Here is a 20,576-nt window from a genome sequence, read left to right on the forward strand (position 1 = left end):
GTATGTCACCAAAGTAGAAAGCTGTTGGTGCCTAGCAATGGGCAAAACTGGGAAACCAAGTATTGTAGGGTGGGACCTCACCCAAGGGTGACCTTTCCTCCCTTAGCATATCACAGGTCATGCAGTTTACAACCCCTGAACTTTCATATCTCTGGTCCCCTCACTTTTCCTCCCCCAGCATATTGACACCCTTGAAGAGAAACAATGGTCACAGAGAATAGTCTCATACAACTTGCATGCATGCCCTTGCATCCTGACTCCCATAGCATTAAGCCGTGAGGACAAAAGAAGTCCTGGCCTGATTCTAACAACCTTAGTAACAAAGCCTCAGGTCTGCTGAGCTTAGAGACAGAGTTTTGGTCAAAGTACAAGTAATATCTAGGCCTCAGTTGGTTTCAGCTTCAGGCCCAGCTTAGGTCCCCTAAGACCGTCCCTAAAATTTCTGCCTTTAGGTAAAAGCCCTTAAGATGAAGGACCCAGCACCTGTGCTCTCTCTCCCTTGAGCATGCCTGTAGTTTTCCCCGCCCTCTTCTCAGGTGCTCTCACTCTGGAGCATGCCCATGCCTTCCCCCTCTTGTTCCCCCGGGCGTGTATATTCTTCCTTTCTTTCTTCTAAGTTCCAGGGGCCCTTCTTCTGCCTCTGTAACTTGTGTGTGGAGCCCACGCAGGAACACTGGCTCACTTCTACCTCTGTGACTTTCTAAATATACTTTCTCTTATAATTTAAGTTCTTGGCTCTAAATTCTTCCTCAGCAAAACTCAACGACAAAAGTCAAACCTCTGGTGCCATTTTGCCACTAACAAAATGAAGCTTATTAAAATTGTTGGTATTCTGTCATATTAAAGAATACTACTATTACTTTCAACTACTTACAGTGACTAGAATTGGGTTTTGGTTTTACTCTAAGAGGATTTTTGTAACATCGTTTGGGCTCTTTCCGTATTTGATTATTGCTGTATTGTTAGGCTCTTAACAAATCAATGGATACTTCTAAAAGACATGAATATTTCTAGTGTTTTAAAGATAATTTATTCTCTAGGATATCTCAAAAAATCATTGTCATACCTCTGACACCACTGCAGGTAAATTCTAATTTAGATCTGTAGTAGGATTCGCCTTCCAGTTGCAATTGATTTTAGGTAATTGGTCAAGCACTTGTCCCACTCCTAACTTGCCCAAGATTCGGTGCTCAGCAGATTGGGGGTATAAGAGGAGTGAAAGTCCTGTCTTCCCTAGAGAAGCTCACTTTTTTATGAGGGGGATGCCCTGGAAGCTGTTGATACCGAGTAACAAGTAGTAACTCAGATGTGTGAGAGTAGAGAAAGGAGCAGTTGTGTCGTGTGGCTGTTGGCAGAAGTGTCCTGGAGGTAGATGGGAAGTGGGGTTAACCTTGCTGAGAAAAAGTGGAATAAAAAGGCCTTGTAGTCAGAGAGAGCATCTGAGTAAGGCAGGGTCCTGATAAGTATCATGTAGCTTAGGGAATCTATATATATAAAAGCCTAACCAACAGAACACCCAGTAGCTATGATGCATACTGACCACCAGGGGGCAGACACTTAATGCAGGAGCTGCCCCATGGTGGTCAGTGTGCTTCCACAGCCAACGTCCCAAAAACCCTCCCCCCACCGGCCAGCCAGCCTGATGGCCCCGATGGCCTGGCCAATCTCCCACAGTCTCTCCCCTGGGCCTGGCAAGCTCCCACAAGCCCTCGCCCTGAGTGACTAGCCAACCCTTTGCAGCACCTCCCGCTGACCAACCAACTTCCCATGGCCGTTCCCCAAGGCCGGCCGACCACCGTCCCACGTTTCCTCCCTCCAGCTGGCCCCAATGGTCCTGATTGGAACCTCCAATGACCTCTCCCCCTGGTCAGCTGCCCCCAATGGCCCCGATCAGGGTGGCTAGCCAACCTTTCATGGCCTGTCCCCCCTGCCAACCTCCCACAGCCCCAATTGACCCTGAATGAGGGACCTTACTCGTACATGAATTTGTTCATTGGATCTAGATTATATATATATATCTATATATATATCTATCTATCTATCTATCTATCTATCTATATATATATAGATAGATAGATAGATATAGATATATATATATATAAAAGCCTAAGAGACCGTTACAACCAATCATCCAATCGCTATGATGCCCACTGTCCACCAGGGAGCCGACACTCAAATCAGAAACTGCCCCTGGTGTTAAGTGTGCTCCCAAAGCCAACCTCCCACGGCCGGCCAACCTCCCATAGTCCCTCACCCTGGCTGGTCGGCCCTGATCAGCCAGGATCAGGACTGGGCAAGGTGGCCCCAATCAGTCCTGATCAGCGGCCAGGCCAAGCGACCCCTACCTGTGCATAAATTTGTGCACCAGGCCTCTAGTAGAATTCGTAATATCATGTTAAGTACCGTATTATCTGAGGTTCTCTTTTGAGTAATGTAATAATAGTCTTATTTCAGCATGAGGAGAGAGTTAAATTCTCAGAGTTGTTTGATCTATTTTTGGATGTGAGAGAATCTTAAAACAATACTTTTTAATTCTCAAGGTAAGGAAACTGAGGCCCAGAGAGAACTCTGGTCCCTAACTTGTGAGCCGCAGGCCAGCCCCAGCACACACACACCTCTGCCTCAGATACATGTATTTTTCACACTGTCTCCTGAACTAACATTTATTATTTGCTTTTATGTACTTCAGTAAAAGCTCTTGCTTCAATATTATAGAAGGCAGTATGTCTTAATGTAGAAAATAAATAGTAGAAATAGAAATCTTGGCAGGATTCATTTCTCAAGGAAAAAACACTAAAATCTTATTTTAAATGTTTTACATTGTTATAAAGGGAATTAATCAAAGGTGTTTGCCAAGTTGGATTATAGGTAGTATGTCAAGGGCAGCATTTTATGACCCCCTAGTCAATTCTCATCATTGGAAGTGAGAGCATGCAGTGTGTTTACTGTAGAGCTGCACATGGTATTGCACTGAAGCAGTTCATAGGGTATGAGAACAATTGTAATGCTTAATTGTCTGACATTTTAACCAAGGAAAAACACACTTTTGTAGGTTTAACTTACTGTGATATTTTCTCCTCTTCCCCTTCCCCTTCAGGTGTCTCCTGGTCACCTTAGGGAAAAGTACAGCTCGTGTGCTACAGTATTTGTAGACAGCACTATTTCTCAGTCTGATTTGAAAATCACCTTGCAGTGGTGAGTACAAATAGGGGACAGAACCCTTATCCTGCCCATATAAACTTTCATTTTATTGTCCTTTTCAGTGCTCAGGTTAAAACACTGGTGTCAATTATATATTGACTAGAGGCCTGATGCACGAAATTCGTGCAAGGGGCTCAGCCCTCTCAGCCGTGGCAGCTGCCTCAGCCCTCACAGCCCCTGCTTCATCCGGAAGGTCATTGGAAGGATGTCCGGAAGGTCTTTGGCTGTCTGGTCTAATTAGCATATTATCCTTTTATTATTATAGATTTCCACTTCCATTTTAATCTTAGAGTGGATGGAAGAAGGGAAACCCACTTAACAATTAAAAAATCCCCCCCAAAGTGTTTATCTTTACTTGAGGCATTACTGTTCCTGACACATTGTTGAACCAATGAAAGGAGAGGTGCGCTTTACTGAATGTTTCTGGAATAGAGTATTTCTTCATGAGATACAGGCCTAAAACCATGTGTACTACCCTGGAAGCTGCTCTTGGAAGAAGGGACAGCTTGTCCCCTACTGGCACCAGAGTGTATCTGCAATTACAGTTCATTGGATTGTGTCAGGTTTCCCCCATCCTACTTTCTTTTTTCCTGCACCATTTCTATATTGAAATGCACTCTCCTTCCAGGAAAAATGCATCAAAGCAGTCTAAAGGAACAACTTTTCAAAATAATTTCTTTGAGGGTTAAATTTGTTCAACTGAGGTTTTAATTTCATAGATGAATTAAATTTAGTCATATATATATATGTATAGATATATATTTACACATCTTCAAGAAACTACATTATATCGATCCATATATAGCAAAATCATGAGAGAGGTGAAGTTTGGGAAACATAGTCACAGTCAGGTTTACGCTTCAGCAAACATAACAGTGTCATGATGATGAAAACTATTCATTAAATTCTGTGAGTTCATAGTCCACAATTGGAGATGCACTTTAAAAACACCCTAATATGAAACTTTCAAGCTTACTTAAGAGCAAAATAAAACCAAAACTTGGATGTAGAGCTTCCTGAATCACATTGGCGCTGTCCAAGGATCATTATTGGTGTCTCTCCAGGATGAGAGGGTTGACTTTCCAGAACACAGTTTGGGAAATTCTACCTGAAAATATTAAAATCCTCATTCCTGATTTTATTTTTCAGTCCTAAGACATAATTTATTTATAAACTCAATTTTGTTTATATTGTATCAGCTTTTTTGGCTACTTAAATTCTCAGTAACTTCTACTTTAATTATAACAGCCAGTTCACAATCATAATAATGTAAGTTTCTTCTCTCATAACAACAGTAGAGATCAAATTGAGTTTCAGCAAAACTGGAGCCCGTCTCTCTCTAAAGTCCTGAGCTTTGGCACCAACTCACAATCACTGAGTCTTTTTCTTCAGTCTGGCCACTAAATCCGGGAGTAAAAACCAGTCCTTTCTGGCTGCATTTCATAGCTTCTTTTGAATTAGATGATTCTGGTGTTACAATATATAATTCAAGAGTTGTTCTGAAGATTAGCCTTACTTAGACAAGTGGGTGTTACGCCTTTTCCCTCCAAATTCGTCTAATTTTTGGAAGTACAGTAAATTTTCATTTGCTCTTATCAAGTTTTGAAAATGATCATTCAGTACATTTACTATTGGTAAATTAAAGGTTTAGTTGGAATATTAATAGAGCTCATTAGCTTTTAGGAATGGTTTTGAAAAAATGTTTATTCTGGGGTAATAGTGCATTGTTCTCAATGGGATGGGTGAGCCTTATTAGAATCACTTACGCAATTTTTGTCTAAATGTGTCTCTAAAAACATGCATTCCATTTCTCCTTCCCTAACACACTCTGTCACTCTCACAAGACTTCTGATAAGCTGAGGAGGGATGGAAGGCATTTTTATGTGGAGAAAAGCATTTGGGATGATTTTGATTTTAACTCTACTTCATGTGTTCTCAAACTTTGCTGCACTTTGTCATCACCCGAGAAGCTTCCAAAGTTAACCAATGCCCGTTAAATCAGAGCATCTCAAGGTGGAAGAAGGCAGTTTGTAAAACTCCTCTGATGATCCCAATGCACAGCCAAGCTTGGGAACCACACTGCCTGGGTAGAGGGTAGAAGAAGGAGAACTGCTTCTCACTCTTGGTGGGACCTTGAGCAAGTCAGTTTTAAGCCTTGGTTACTTTCTCTGTAAAATGGGTTGTTGAGTTAAATATCATCACAAGTTCATTGGTTCCTTTCAGCTTATATGCTTCAAATTCTATGATTTTAAAATCATTTTGAAGATGAAACTGTTTGAAGCACTACAGAAGTGCCCATCTTTGATGCTAACAATGCTACAGGCCTTTGTACAACTGCTAATATTCTATAACTTAGTTATAAAATTCAGATTTGCTTTTCCTCAATTATTTGGAGCTTCATTTCTGACATTTGGGGCAAAGAGAAAAAGCATATAACTTGATCTACAGCACTCCTTTGTTTCATGTTACACAGCATCTGGGAATAACATAGGGATATAGGAACTTACGCAGTATGTGAGGACTTACATCTGCTCATTAAAATTTTATTTAAACTAATATGGAAATAAATGTTTTTAATACTACACGGTGTATAATTTTACTTCATTGCATTCTTATATTTGCCATTACATTTTCTTAACAATTATGTAAAAGTGACCTTAAATGATACTCTTCGGTATAGAGCATTTTATTTAACTTTAGGGGAAGAAGGAAAATAGGTGGGCAGGTGGAAAAACTACTGTGGCTTAAATTTAAGCATGTGTGCAAGTAGATCTAACTTGTACAGGATGAAAGGTTCTCTGAGTAGAAAGGCAAAAGATAGGGCAAGAGTGTAATAACTTATATGTTATAATGATCACCCAAAACATGTCTTCTAACAGCATATTCCTTAGCATTTTGGTTTTCCTAATTTTAGTAACTGACAAAGAACTACCACAAGGCAGAAAGTGCTTGGGTGATACTTTCTGAATGAGGATCTCATGGCCACTGGGCAGCGGGGATGGTCTTCCCCCACCACAACCCTTTTCAAACCTGTCTTCAGACCTGACATAAAGTCAATTGTTACTTTTTCTTTTCTCCACAGCCTGGCACTAGCAATATATTACCACATAAAGAAGAGGTGAGTTTTAAAACCAGTCTTGTTATTCTAGCTAATAAACTTACAAGATATAAAGTTAGTGTTAGATTTTAACTATGGATATTATTGGAGTAAGCTATAGTGCTCTTATTACATTGTTGAAATGAACCATTTGTTTTAGTCTTAGTACTCCTAATGCATAAGTTATTGAGGATCCTGAAGAAAATTTGTTTATGTGGGTTATATTGATATTTACTGTATTAGAAATTAAAATTGAGAATTTAAAAATGAATTCCTTGTATGTTGAAACATGGTTTTTATAGCACTGTTGAAATTTTGAGCAGGATACTGCTTTGTTGTGGCGGATTGCCTTGAGCGTTACAGGGTGTTTACAGCTTCCCTGCCCTCTCCCCACTAGATGCCAGTAGCATAATCTTCCCAGGCCCCATTTTGACAACAAAAGCTGTATCCACCATGGCCGAATGTTTCCTGGGGGGCAGAAACACCCCTGAAAGCAAGTCATAGTGGTAACAAAATTCTTTATAAAAGAGAATCATTTTCCACAATAAATTGGTCGAATGGAAATTGTGTCACTTATTTACATTTTGCAAATCTCTTTATGTCTGGTTCAACAGAAGACAGCTGATTCTCACTTACACCCTGTCTTCAATCCTTAGTGATTACCTCAGTCATTTCAATAATTTGTTTTGAATAAACAATATGCAGACCCAGCCTCATGTATCTTTATGGCTAGAAAAGTTTGTATTTTCAAAGCCTTCAGATAATTTTGGATATTCTTTGATACTATACCAGAAGTCTACAGAACCTGTCTTCTGAAATTAGTTACAATGGAATTTTAAATCCTATCCTTGAACTTGTACTAAGGTCTCTGTTAAATTAGTACCCATGCATACATCTTCTATGCTAAATGAATCTCTTAAATTGTAAGCAATTTTCAAATAACATTGTGCATTGGTCATTTGGAAAGTATCAGCTCACATTTCTTTTTACAGTATCAAAACTCACTTTTGTTAGGTAGCATCACATAACCACCAGTCTTCCCAGAAAAAACTTTAGGTATTGAAAAACTGTTAGGTTACAAAAAGGATACAAGTTTTCCCCAATCTTGATTTTGAGCTTGATAGCTGGAACTGTGCAATTGGCAAGAAATGTATAAGTTATTTTCCTGGAAGTGACAGACTCACTTTTCAGTCTTGAGTGCACGACACTTGTATTATCAAATAAAAATATTATTCTCTGAGAACAGTAGGGCATTCATCTCACAACTAATTCCAAGTGCTTTTCCTTAACAACCACATTTCAGTATGCAGAAATGCTTAATGCATACTTCCCCTTGCTGCATTTCTCAACCTGTGGGTCACGACCCCTTTGGCGGTCAAATGATCCTTTCACAAGGGTCACTTAAGACCATCCTGCATATCAGATATTTACAGTACAACTCATAACAGTAACAACGTTACAGTTATGAAGTAGCAACGAAAATAATTTTATGGTTGGGTCACAACATGAGGAACTGTATTTAAAGGGCCAGAAGGTTGAGAACCACTGTAGAGTATAAAAAGAAGATTCAACTTTTAATTACATTATTCATTGTCACTGCTTTATCAAAGATGTGCTTAAGTAAAGCATATTTCTTGTCAACAAGTGGCAGTGAAGAATAGAATAACTACTAGCACAGATTGGGACCCCTGCCTTGATTCTTGCTCCGAAACCAGTTTTACTGACTTTGGTTTTTATCCAGTCATTGCAAATGTCAGTGTAAATGCAGGCAGTGCCTTAATATTTCTATACAAACAGTTTTGGCCTCCTGGGTCTCCTGGAAATGGTCTAGTGGAACCACTGAAGCTTGCAAAACACACTTGGAGAACCACTGTGTAAATGAGCAGAGTGTAGTAGTGTGGAATATTAAACCTAAAAACCCCCAGAAGACTGGTTTCCCTCACTCAGTTGGTTGGAGCATTGTCTTGTACACCAAAAGCTGGCAGGTTTGATTCCAAGTTAGGGCAACACATACCTAGGTTGTAGGTTCAATACTGTAAGGCCACATAGCTAGTTTTCCAGTTCCATGTATAGGAGGCAGCCAATCCATTTTTCCCCCTCAAATCAATAGAGTGGTCACTTCTAAAATACAAAGGCAAATTTTAACCTCAGATTATTGTAAAGAATCAAGAAGAATATAATATAGGAAACTAGTAAGAGAAAAAACAGTGGAAAAAAAAAAAACAGGAATCTCATTCTCACATGAAGAATTGCCCACTACTACTGCGTTGTAAAATGTTCCTGTGTCTGCCAATGAGAGGTTAGAGGACTGGCCATCGATTTGGTTGCCTAGCGTTGCCTATTAGGGAGGGTCAATGCTTATAAAGGCAGCTCTGACAGGTCATTGTAGAAAAAATTTCAGAGAATTTGATGTGCTGAATAAAAAGAGGTCAGAAAATTCCTACGGGATCTAAGAGAAGAATTTGTAGAAGGACTTTCTTTGTTGAAGGTTAAGCTCCCTCCACCCCCCTCTACTCCCAGCAGATGTGTTGCTAACACGACAATTCCTGGATTAGTTTTTTTTCAATCACGTTCTTGTTTTCTAGAGATGCAAATAGATCCAAGGACATTTTTGATGAGAGACTCCATCCTGTCACAGTAAGTGCCAGTTGTATTGAGGTTGTCCTTTTCTCTCAGACAGTTGTGCTTATTCCATGCTGATTTGCTTCAAAATTAATCACTAGTAAAAAATTACTTTCTCCAGCTTGGAGTTCACATTACCTTCCTTTAAGTTTTCTTCCCCACCACATGTTGTATCTAATTATTTTACAAAAGAAATCTCTATATATAAAAGCATAAGCGACTGTCTAACTGGTAGCTATGGCACCAACTGACCAACAGGGGGCTGACACTCAATGCAGATGCTACTGAGTTGCTGTGACTTGGCAGCTGTGGTTCTCAGGTGATGAACCCGCAATCAGAGAGGAGGGAGTCGATTCTGGGGTGTGTAACCCCGAGAACTGCCCTCTTGCAATCCAAGACCGTTTGGGGGATGTTGGAGAGCGGTTTCAGCCTGATCCCTGCAGGCCAGACCAGGGGAGCCCACCTGTGCACAAATCTGTGCATCAGACCTCTAGTGTTATATAAGAAACTAGAGGCCCAGTGCACAACATTTGTGTACTGGGGTGAGGGGTGCCTCAGCCTGACCTGCACCCTTTCACAGTCCGGGAGCCCTCGAGGGATGTTGGAGAGCTGGCTTTGGCCTGATCCCCGTAGGCCAGGCCGCGGGACCCCACCTGTGCTCAAATCCATGCACCAGGCCTCTAGTTTATAATAATAAAAGTGTACTATGCAAACCGACCAAACAACCAAACAGCAGAACGACCTTCCAGATGAACTTTGGATGACCATGCTATGACACACACTGGTGCCAGGCCTGCCAAGGTGGGTGCAATGTGATTGGTCAGGGGGCCCAGCCATCGCCCCATGATCGCCCTACAGAGGGAGGCCAAGGCCCCAAAGAGGGAGACACATGCCTCTGGCTGGCGGGGCGATCGATCGGGGTGGGGTGGCACTCCGTGATCGCCCCAATGAGGGAGGCCCAGGCCATCCTCTGGGCGGTGACCATTTGTGGAGCCCCAGCTGGGTGGGCAGAGCCCCACGACTAATTGTCCTAAAGAGGAAGATCCAGGCTACCCCTACAGACAGCACTGTCGTGTGTGGGCAGGGCCACCCTCTGCAGAGTGATTGATCTGGGGGCCCCTACAATCAATCAACCCACAGAGGGAGGCCCAGCCCACTGGCTAGCAATGTGGTGGTGGGTGTGCAGGGCCAGCCAGTGATCACCCCGCAGAGGGAAATCCCAGGCCAGCCAATGATCACACCCCACGCCTGTTGCCCGCAGAGGGAGATGCCAAGTGATGGGGTAGGGGTTGGCAGTGCCACACCATTGGCAAGCAGTGGCAGGAATGGGGGCATGGCCAGCTGCCCGTAGCCAGGAGAAGGTAAGCCCCAATAGGGCCTCATCACCAGTCAAGCCTAGGGACCCTACGTGAGGGGTCCCAGATTGTGAGAGGGCACAGGCTGAGAGCCACCCACCCATGCACGGATTTTGTGCACTGAGCCTCTCATGTTATATAAGAAACTAGAGGCCCGGTGGGTGACATTCATGTACTGGGGGTGGAGGATCCCTCAGCCCAGTCTGTGCATTTTGCAGTCTAGGAGCCCTTAGGGGATGTCTGACTGATGGCTTACATCCTTAGCACTGCCGCGGAGGCGGGAGTGGCTCCTGCCACAGACACTGTGCTCGCCAGCCATCAGCCTGGCTTCTGGCTGAGCAGCACTCCGCCTGTGGGAGCACACTGACCACCAGGGGTCAGCTACTGTGTTGAGGCTCTGCCCCTTGGTGGTCAGTGGGCATCACAGCGACCAATTTTCCGCCATTCGGTCGATTTGCTTATTACCCTTTAATTATATAGGATAGGTCAGTAAGAACTGAGTTTCAGCTTTGTATAATTAGTGAGCTACAGTGGACAACATGCCTGAAAAACAAAAATGTATATTTTTAAAAGAAAATTTTCAATAGCATCAAGCAATATGAATATTTGTACATAAACCTAATAGATATGTCAGGATCTCTAGAAGACAATTAAACAGCTATTTAAATATTGAATTAATTAGAATGACAAAAATTTTCAAATGTCTTCAGATATGCTCTATAACAATATGTGGCTGGTGAGCACTGTATGCACAGCACAGCCTTAGAGCCTGATGGTTACATTCTCAAAGTTGATTGCAGAGAAGTATGACATGATAACCAACAAGTCTTTGGAGCCTAAAAATAGTTCACATTTCGACAGAATACTGTAGGGGAAGGTGGAAAGGAATATATAAATATTCTGAGGTTGTGCCTGTATTTATCTTTATTGAGTGTCAATATTCAGTCGCTGTTTTTTAAGGTCCCATTATTTATATTTAAAAGGCTAAAATACATGTCACCCAATCAAAATTATTTTAAGCGGCACATGGGCACAAGTGGAACATGGTTGTTACAAAAGTACTTAATATTTTTCTTCAATGGATGCTTTCTTTCAGGAAGAAAAGGTTCCTGAGGAATTCTTTCATCATAATCCTGATCCCGAATCAATTTACAGATTTATTCGACCTTTCTTCATTGCCTTTAAGGCAACAGGAGGATATGCCATAACAACATTGGTAAGATAGTTCTTCTTTCAGAACTTTATTAAGGGAAACCTATCAAAGGATGAAAAGTTCACACACTTGAGCTTAATAATCACCATGATTTAAAATGTCCTTGCTTTTTTCACCACAAAGCAATTGTTTTCAAAGGCAGCAGGAGGGAGAGGTTTCCAATTTCTCCCTCCAGACCTCAGGAGACATAGGCACATGCAGTGCACACAGGCATACATACAAGGTGTGCTGATGGGGCCGGATGGGGGCAATAACAGAACCTTCTGGGCCCCAGGCAGTGTCAGGTTCAGTGTAGGTCTAAGCTGAGTCGCAGGCCGCATTCCCCAGGCAGTTGTAATGTGTGTCCTGACTGAGAACTAGAGCCCAATGTTCTCTGTTCCTTGGATGATGGGTGTTCATCCGTCCTTGCTGTCCTCTTGTGCCTGCCTGTGATGTTTCCAGGATTCTAGTGCCAGTAGGACCTGAAAGGGCTTTGCTGGTTGTCTGCTCAGCTACAGCTGTGTAAGGGGCTCTGTGTCATTCATCCAGGATTCCTGTGGAAAGAGTGTGTCATTTGGAATGAGTGGTCCATTCTCGTGAGAACGAATGGGGATTGTATCACTCCTCCCTCGGACGATCCTAAACGGGAAAGTCTCCTGCTTGGTCTGAGGGAAGAGTACTTAGTGCAGTGCCTCCTCCGTCAGTGTTCAGTCAGAATTTTGGAGAGGCAGCCTGTGCTTCCGAATAGAGTCCCCTCAGTGGGCACTGGATTAGACACAGGCTTTTCCACGTATCTGCCAGCCCTCTGGAGTGCTGAGCACAGCTGATCAAAGGCGGGAGTGGTGCTCCCACTTGAAGAGCTAGGGAACTCAGCAAGGAGAGCATCTGGGGTAGAAGAGGGTGAGTGCTTTTCAAACACATTAAGATGATGCACCTGTGAGACAGAGGGGCATCTCTAGAGATCATCCTACTATATAAAAACCCTGAGTTCGCCATAATCGGAGGTTCAGCCAACCGAAAGTCAGTCCTGCAGTCAGCACTTGGTTGCCGTGGTGACCCAGCACTGACTGCTGTGGCTGCAGGCACTATGACCCAGCACTGACTGCTGAGGGGACTGCAAACCAGGCCCAGAGAGAGGCCTGAAGAGAGAAGCAGGGTCTGATCCATAGCCTGTGTGGCAGCTGTTGATCAACACTTGCCTCTCTCTTTCTCTCCAAGACGGGCCAGCAGCAGCATCTCTATTTCTCTCCAGGTCTCCACCGGGGCTGCTCATCAGTGCCGCACTTCTGAGCAGGTTCTGTTGATAGACCCAGAGACACTGACTGGCATAGAAACTGACCAGTCAGAACCAAATCTGGGTGAAGTGTGAGGAGCCAATGGCTGCTAGGAAGCAGAGCTTTTGATGCTGATTGGCATAGAAAGAGACTAGTCAGAACCAAATTGGCCAGCAGAGGAGGGCAGTTAGGGGTGATCAGGCAGTCAGGCAGAGGCAGTTAGGGGCAATCAGGCAGGTAGGCAGGTGAGCAGTTAGGAGCCAGCAGTTCCAGATTGTGAGGGAGATGTCCGACTGCCAGTTTAGGCCCATGGGATTGGGCCTAATCTGGCAGTTGGACATCCCCCAAGGGCTTCCCAATTGGAGAGAGTGTAGGCTAGGCTGAGGGAACACCCCCCTCCATGCACGCTTTTGATGCACCAGGCCACGCGTTTGAATATGTGGAATTCGAGCATGAATCTGAGCTACTGGCAGGGAATTAGTATTAGCTATTCCAATACCAAGAAAATGTGTGAATAAAAAGTGCATGGAAGCAGGAAGAGTAACAAGAGCAGGTCTTTAGTGGATATTTATGGAATGAGCAACTTCTTGTCAGCATTGAGCACTTTGACCTCACTCTCTTTCTGGAACCTCGCTTATCTTCCTTCTATTTTATTGTTTCTCCCTGTTTTCGATAGCATCCTAAGCTATGCCTGATGATTTCTCCTTCAGAGCTGAGTCCTTACAGATCTAAGTGCAGAGGATAGAGGAGAGCCATGGTTGAATAAAGTGTTTGCTTTTAAGGAGCTTCTGTCCTAGTGAGGAAGAGATAAATATTTCTTTAACTGAGTGTTGTTAAAAGGTGAATATCTCAGGTAGTAGTAAATATCACGAAGGTACAGCAGGGTGACGTGATATCATGCTGAGAGGGGCTTGCTACTTGAGAGAGGTGATCAGGAAGAGCCTCTGTAAGAGATGACATCTGACCCTGGCCTGACTGAACTGAGGAAGATGAGGAGCTCTGGCGTTATGTGCAGAGGGAATAAGTGCCAGCCTCTGAGATGGGAACTTATACTTGGTATTTGAGTAAGAGTGAGGTATGGCCAGTGTGGTCAGAGTGTGGAATGAGGGAGAGAATGTAGGTCATGTGGACCTAGAAGGGCAAGTGTTACCTGATTGGGCCTTGCAGCTTGCAGGCCATGGGAGAAAGTGACATTTTTATTTGTTTGGTGGAAACACTTTGGCAGAGTTGAGCAGGGTGGGTAAGTGCTCTTGATTACAAAAGCTATCCAGGCTGCTTTGGGGAGAATGATGGTAGCTGGGAGTCTGAGTGGAGGCCGAGAAGTCAGGGGCAATAACAGTGACATGGGTGAGAAGTGACAAATAGACTAGGAAGCAGCCTCACTATCAGTGACAGGCAGCGATAACAAGAGTTGCTAACAGTTTGCAACAGGTCAACTCAATTGGATGTCTTTGGCCAAGCACTTAGGCAAATGGCAGTGCCCCACATGACATTAGGGAATGTGTGGGGAGTGGGGAGCTGCGGTGAAGAGCTCTGGTTTGTATGTGCACATGCACCGATGACCTTAGCAGTAGTAGTTTCGGTCGAGTGACAGTGCCAGGGGCAGACTACAGTGGGTGAAGGAGAGAGTGGGAGATGAGAAGCAGCTTCAGGGCATTCACTGTGAGCAAACAGAGAAGAGGCAGTCTAGGGATTGTGGGGAGTGGGATGGGTATCACATAAATACATTCATATTGGGGAGAATCTCTGTCACAGGAAAGTGTTCAAGAAGAGGTAATTGTGGGAGGTGTTCTTCAGAAGTGGGATGGGATTGACTTCACTGCTAGAAGAGTTTCAGTGAAAAGAGAAATCTCAATTCCACTGACACAGGAGGGCAAGTGGTATAAATGAATGAGCAATGGCACATTCTAAATCTGTAGAAGTGATGAAGGAAAGTTGAGTGATTTCCAATGTTGTGTATGTCTCTAATTATTCCCAGAAAGTTGACAGTTGAACCTTGTAAGGAGGTTCATTCATAGGATATCTGGGAGCATTTAGCTTTGGAAGATTGGTGCAAACTTTCACTAATAGCACATAATGTTCAGTAACCTTTTGCTTTCTAAAATACAGTTGGGTTTTAACACCTTGGCTAATGTGGGCTGTCAATCTGATAATCTCAGACAGTAAACATATTCTCCTTCAAAGAACCCTTTGACGAAACAGCAAATCACAGCTTGCCTCTATAATCTTTGCTTAGCTGTTAACTTCACCCAGTTCTTTGTAGAATAGACATGTAATACATGTGAAGAAATCATGAGATCTCACCAGCTATCTGGCAGGTTTAGAGGAGAACCAGGGAGATAGAGACTGGCAGCTCTGCTACCAACTGAAACCAACAGAACTGACCAAGCTTCAGGTTGTGTAAGACAGAGATGGATTTCACAGAATCGTGATGGAGATGTGAGGCTTAGGGGATATGAAATGTCTATCCTTGGTGTGCGTGTGTGTTTCTTACAAAGACACTAAGTCCAGGAATACCTGACAGTTGTAGAGACCTGCCTCAGACACACCTGTTTGCACTGCCAGTCCTGCTGCACCACACAGCAGCCACTGGGGGGACTCTCTTTAAAAAAATTTTTAATCCTCACCAGAGGATATTTTATCCATTGATTTTCAGAGAAAGTAGAAAAGAAAGGGGAGGAGAGGAGAAATAGAGAGAGAATCATCAGTATGAGAGAGAGACATCTATTGATTGCCTCCCGCATGAGTCCTGACAGGGGCCAAGAGTGGAACCAGCGACTCTTTGGTGAGCAGGCTGGAAATTTACATGGGAAAGTAGGCAGTAGAAGTGTCTGATTTGCAACTGTTTCTTGGCCTCTGGCTTTGGCTGGCCAAGCAGTGTCTCTAGAAGCTATGAATAAAAGGCATGTCAAAAACTGATGAAATCTATCATTCCTGAAAGTTCTTATCACAGCACTTAAACTGAACTAGAATCAAAAACCAGTGTTCTACTTTGCAGGTTTACATAGAAAGACTTTTATCTTATGCTGAAATCGACATTTGCCCATCTAACTGGAAACGCATTGTTTTGGGAGCGATTATTCTGACCTACAAGTATCTGCACGATGAGGCTATGTGGAATTTTCACTTCTTCTCATTGCTAAGGGGCATTACAATCAAGAACTTGTGAGTTGGCAAGATTTTGATGAAGTTTCAAACCATTTTCGAATACCTTATTTGCCCCCATAAAGTTTACAAAATAAGAAATATTTTGAAAGGTTCCATTGTGCAGAGGACTGAACTAGGCATAAAATTACATACATTTTTCTATCCATATTTGCTTTGACATTTCATACTCCTCATTAATTAGTATGTCTTCATGTGTTATTATTGTAATAATCTGTGTGATAATTTGGTATATTTCTCTGGTAGCAAAGTTTGTAGAAGCTCAGATTCAAAAACAACAGTAATGTAAATACCTTCAGGCCTTTCTTAACGCTTTCCACCAGTTCAGGTCTTTTATTCCCCCGTTTTCAAAATTTCATTTATTTTCAATAAGACTTTACATTCAATATCTATATATAAAGAGAAAACTAAGCGACCGGCTGCCCAGCCAGTAGTTATGATGTGCACTGGCGACCTGGGCAGATGCTTAACACAGGAGTGAAACCATAGGAATGGGAACATGGAACAGACTGATGAATCTCAGAGAGAATGGGGGAGTGGGAAGTGCGGGAAGAGATTAACCAAAGATCTTATATGCATACTAGAGGCCCAGTGCACAGATTCGTGCACCAGTGGGGTCCCTCGGCCTGGCCTGCAGGGATCAGGCCGAAACTGGCTCTCTGACATCCCCTGAGGGGTCCCGGGTTGTGCAAGAACACAAATCTGTGCACCGGGATTCTAGTTATTTCATATTAGTCTCAGGTGTACAGCATAATGGTTAGAAAATCATGTGCTTTGCGAAGTGTTTTCCCCAGTATTTTTAGTACTGACCTGACACCATGCGTAGTTATTGCAGTATTATTGACTCTCTTTCCCATGGTGTAATTTATATCCCCATAACTGCATTGTAATTGCCAGTCTGTACTTCTCAATTTCTTCACCTTCTTCACCCAGCGCCCCCAAACCTCTTCTCCTCTGGCAACCATCAAAATGTTCCCTTTACCTCTGAGTCTGCTTCTGTTTTGTTTGTTCATTTATATTGCTTTTTAGTGAAATCATATGTTATTTGTATTTCTCTGACTGACTTATTTCACTAACATTATACCCTCTAGGTCAAACTATTCTCTCACAAATGGCAGGAATTCATTCTTTTTTATGGATGAGTCATAATATTCCACTGCTTTTTTATCCACTCATCAGTTAATGGGCACTTGAGTTGCTTCTACAGCTTAAGGATTATGAATAATACTGCAGTGAATATAGGGTGCATATATCCTCTCAATTAGTGCCCTGGTTTTCTTCAGATATATACCAGGGGTAGAATCACTGAGTAATAGGCAGTTCAATTTTTAATTTTTGAGGAACTTCCATACTATTCCCCACAGTGTCTGCACCAATATACCGTGCCACCAAAAGTGCACGAGGGTTCCCTTTTCTCCACATCCTTGTCAGCACTTGCTGTTTGTTGATGATAGCCATTCTGACAGGTGTGAGGATATCTCATTGTGGTTTTAATTTGCATATCACTGATGATCAGTGATGTTAAGCATCTTTTCTTATCTATCAGCCATCGGTATGCTCTCTTTGGATAAGTGTCTTTTCAGGTCCTCTGTCCATTTTTTAATTAGATTGTTCATATTTTTGGTATTGAGCTGTATATGTTTTTTATAAGGTGTTGCGTTATATATGTTTTTTATAAATTTTGAATATTAAACCCCCTATTAGATATATCAATGTCACATATGTTTTCCCATCAGTGGGTTGTCTTTTTATTTTGTTGCTGTTTTCTTTTGCTATACTAAAACTATTAGTTTGATATAGTCCCATTCCTTTATTTTTTCTTTTATTTTGCTTGCTCAGGGTAATCTATCAGCAAAGCACTAAGAGAAATATTCCAGATTTTAGTGCCTATGTTTTCTTCTAGGAGTTTTATGGTTTTGACACTTACATTTAGGTTAACAATCCATTTTGAGTCTATTCTTGTATATGGTGTAAGAAGTGGTCTAGCTTCAATGTTTGAATGTATCTGTTCAATTTACCCAACATCATTTATTGAATAGACTGTCTTCATACCATTGAATGAAGTCTCCTCTTTTGTCAAATAGTAATTAAACATATAGGTGTGGGGTTATTTCTGGGCTTTCAATTTTGTTTCATTGATCTATGTTTGTTTTCATGCTAGTACCATGCTGTTTTGATGACTATAACCCTGTAGTGGAGGTTGATATCAGGTAGTGTGATACCTCCAGCCTCATTTGTTTTTCTCTCAACTGCTGTGACGAATTGTCCAGGGTCTTTTGTGGGTATGTATAAAACTCTGGATTAGTTGTTCTACTTCTGTAAAAGATGGCATTGGCATCTTGATAGGAATTTGGTTGAAAGAGATTATTTGAGGTGGTATGGACATTTTAAAGGTGTTAATGCTTCCTGTCCATGAGCATTGTACATGCTTCCATTGATTTGTCTCTTCCTCAGTTTGTTTTTTGGTGTCTGATAATTTTCCAAGAGTTTTCCCCTCAAAGATAAGAGTGGTGGTTCTGAATGGATCCATTTGTTGCTGTGGTGATGTGCCCAGTCCTTTTGTTGGCACATCTCTATTTTACTAATCCTCTTCCTGCTATCAGCCTGGTAAAATGTCTGCAAGTTCTTCAGGGCTAAGAAACAGCATACATCATTCCTTTCATCTGAGCACTAGAGTGGAGCCCTGAGAGTGAGCAAGAAGAAGAAACCTACAGCTGCACTAATGGGACTCTGATAATTGAGCCCCTAGTCAACAGCTGTTGTGCACAAGAGACATAACCTCCTTCCCTTTGTCCCAAACTCAAAGTCCTTCCCCTTGTCCCAAACTCAAAGGGGACCACAAATGGTTGAGCCTTGTTTGCCTGGTTGAACATTAGTGTATTAGCCCAGCTGGGTAGCCTTTATTTAATTCAAAGCTAAACTCAGAGCCAACCTACTATCTTAGAATGACAATATTGAAGAGAACCATGTTGACTAAAATTGCCCTGTGGTGGTTTTGTGTTTTCCTTCTTCCCCAGAAATGAGTTGGAAAGGCAATACATATGTCTACTGCGGTTTCGTCTGTACGTTTCTACCAGTGTCTATGCCCAATACTATTTTGACCTTCGGTCCTTAGCAAGTGACCATGGATTGTTGCGTATTGCATTGTCTCCTCTTCGAAAAGAAAGAGCACTGAACCTAGAGGTAAAGCTGTGGAATCACAAAGTGGGGTTTTCTGTCAGACTCAAAAACCAGTATCTGTGCATAAATCATATTATGTAGAGACTAGGAAAATGAAAAGCTGTTTTAAACTAACACATTGAATAAGACTTATTAACTCTCTCACATCATATTAGCAGTATTTTTATGGTGTATATAAGAATCCTACATTATAAAAATTACCTTTTCTGTGACCACGATTCAGAATAATTTAAATCCATTTTAAACTTTGATGGTTTTTTTTGAAACTGTATTCTATTTTATAACCATACATGAATAATTTCCTACAATTGTATCATTAATCATTTCTACAACCATATTCTACTTATCACTCTTAACTCAGTTTGCAAATTCATGTCTTTTCTGTATAGATCACAGTTCAGTACCTTCAGTTTGTTAGACAAAAGTAACCTGAGAGACTGATACTTAGATTGTAGAATATGTACTTCAAACACTGGGTGTAGAAAGTATATGGGTTTTTAATGGCAATTGTAAAGGATGTGCGACAAAATAATATTTATGGCTTATGAATTCTGGGGAGTATACAACAAAATTATAACTAAAATGGACAGTTTTTGTGGTACTTAATAGTCCTTTAGAGTGCGTCTGCCTTAATGTGCAAGTGAAATAGTACCTTGATGGTGCATCAGTCACTAGACCTTTCGAGCTTTCAGTAAAATACAGCACATGCCTGCCTCATTAAAATTTCCTTAGAGTAAACGCTAGCTAATGAAGATTGGATAGAATGTAAATAGCTGAGTAAACAATAACATTTCCCAACTGTATATTTATTATATTTAAGGAACCAAGTGTACAGACAACAGATGATCCTGTTGTTAGGAAGACTGTCACACCTTTGACATCTTGAAAAAACTCAAACTAAAAAAAAATACTGAGTTCCCCTTTGCTCTGTCAATCTAATCAGAGTCCCTAAACTACTTAACTTCGTGGATGAACATAAAATAGGATCCCAAGGACCATGCAGTGTATACGCCAGCTCTACGAAGAGGCAATGACTATAATCCATATAAAGAAGTGGGACTGTGTGGCTATCAGTGATGCTTTCTCTGTGAAAGCTGCAGCTCCTTTATTTTGAATGTACCTGTGTTCTATCTCATGTTTACCCGTAGGCCATTTCCAGATATTGTGAAAACAAAAACCTGTGCAGGGTGGCCACAAAAAAATCTGGCAGCTGTGCTAACCTTACTGATGTGCAGCGTGGCCATGCCATCTTATCTTAAGGAGGAATGAGGGCTGTGACATGGTGAGCGCCTCATCTGCAAGGACTGGAGAAGAATCACTGCTTCTGCTCCAATCCCAGATAAGTTCTTTTCTTTTAAGGGAGACGGGGGTGGCGGGGAGGGGGAGGTTGACATAATGAGTATCTCACCTACCAAAACAAGGACTGTTGAAGTATAATATTCCCTATTCTGGCAAGTTTAGTATTTCCTCTTAAAAATAAGTGAAAGGTT

The 20,576-nt window shown here is 42.0% G+C and overlaps 1 protein-coding gene across 1 annotated transcript in view; it reads left to right on the forward strand.

The window, feature by feature from the left end:
• Positions 1-20,345, forward strand: part of LOC139016850 (cyclin-Y-like protein 1) — a 40,471-nt gene extending 20,126 nt beyond the window's left edge. Inside the window, exons 4-10 of the mRNA XM_070425060.1 lie at positions 3,098-3,195; positions 6,284-6,319; positions 8,884-8,935; positions 11,372-11,491; positions 15,740-15,906; positions 18,924-19,089; positions 20,235-20,345. Coding sequence (XP_070281161.1) covers positions 3,098-3,195; positions 6,284-6,319; positions 8,884-8,935; positions 11,372-11,491; positions 15,740-15,906; positions 18,924-19,089; positions 20,235-20,345 — 750 coding nt within the window. The remainder of the gene's footprint in view (positions 1-3,097; positions 3,196-6,283; positions 6,320-8,883; positions 8,936-11,371; positions 11,492-15,739; positions 15,907-18,923; positions 19,090-20,234) is intronic.
• Positions 20,346-20,576: the final 231 nt, after the last annotated feature.

The sequence above is a fragment of the Myotis yumanensis genome, unplaced genomic scaffold (assembly GCF_028538775.1).
Source record: "Myotis yumanensis isolate MYYU_CA2020_CCGP unplaced genomic scaffold, mMyoYum1.0.hap1 SCAF_1, whole genome shotgun sequence".
In the NCBI taxonomy this organism is placed as follows: Eukaryota; Metazoa; Chordata; class Mammalia; order Chiroptera; family Vespertilionidae; genus Myotis; species Myotis yumanensis.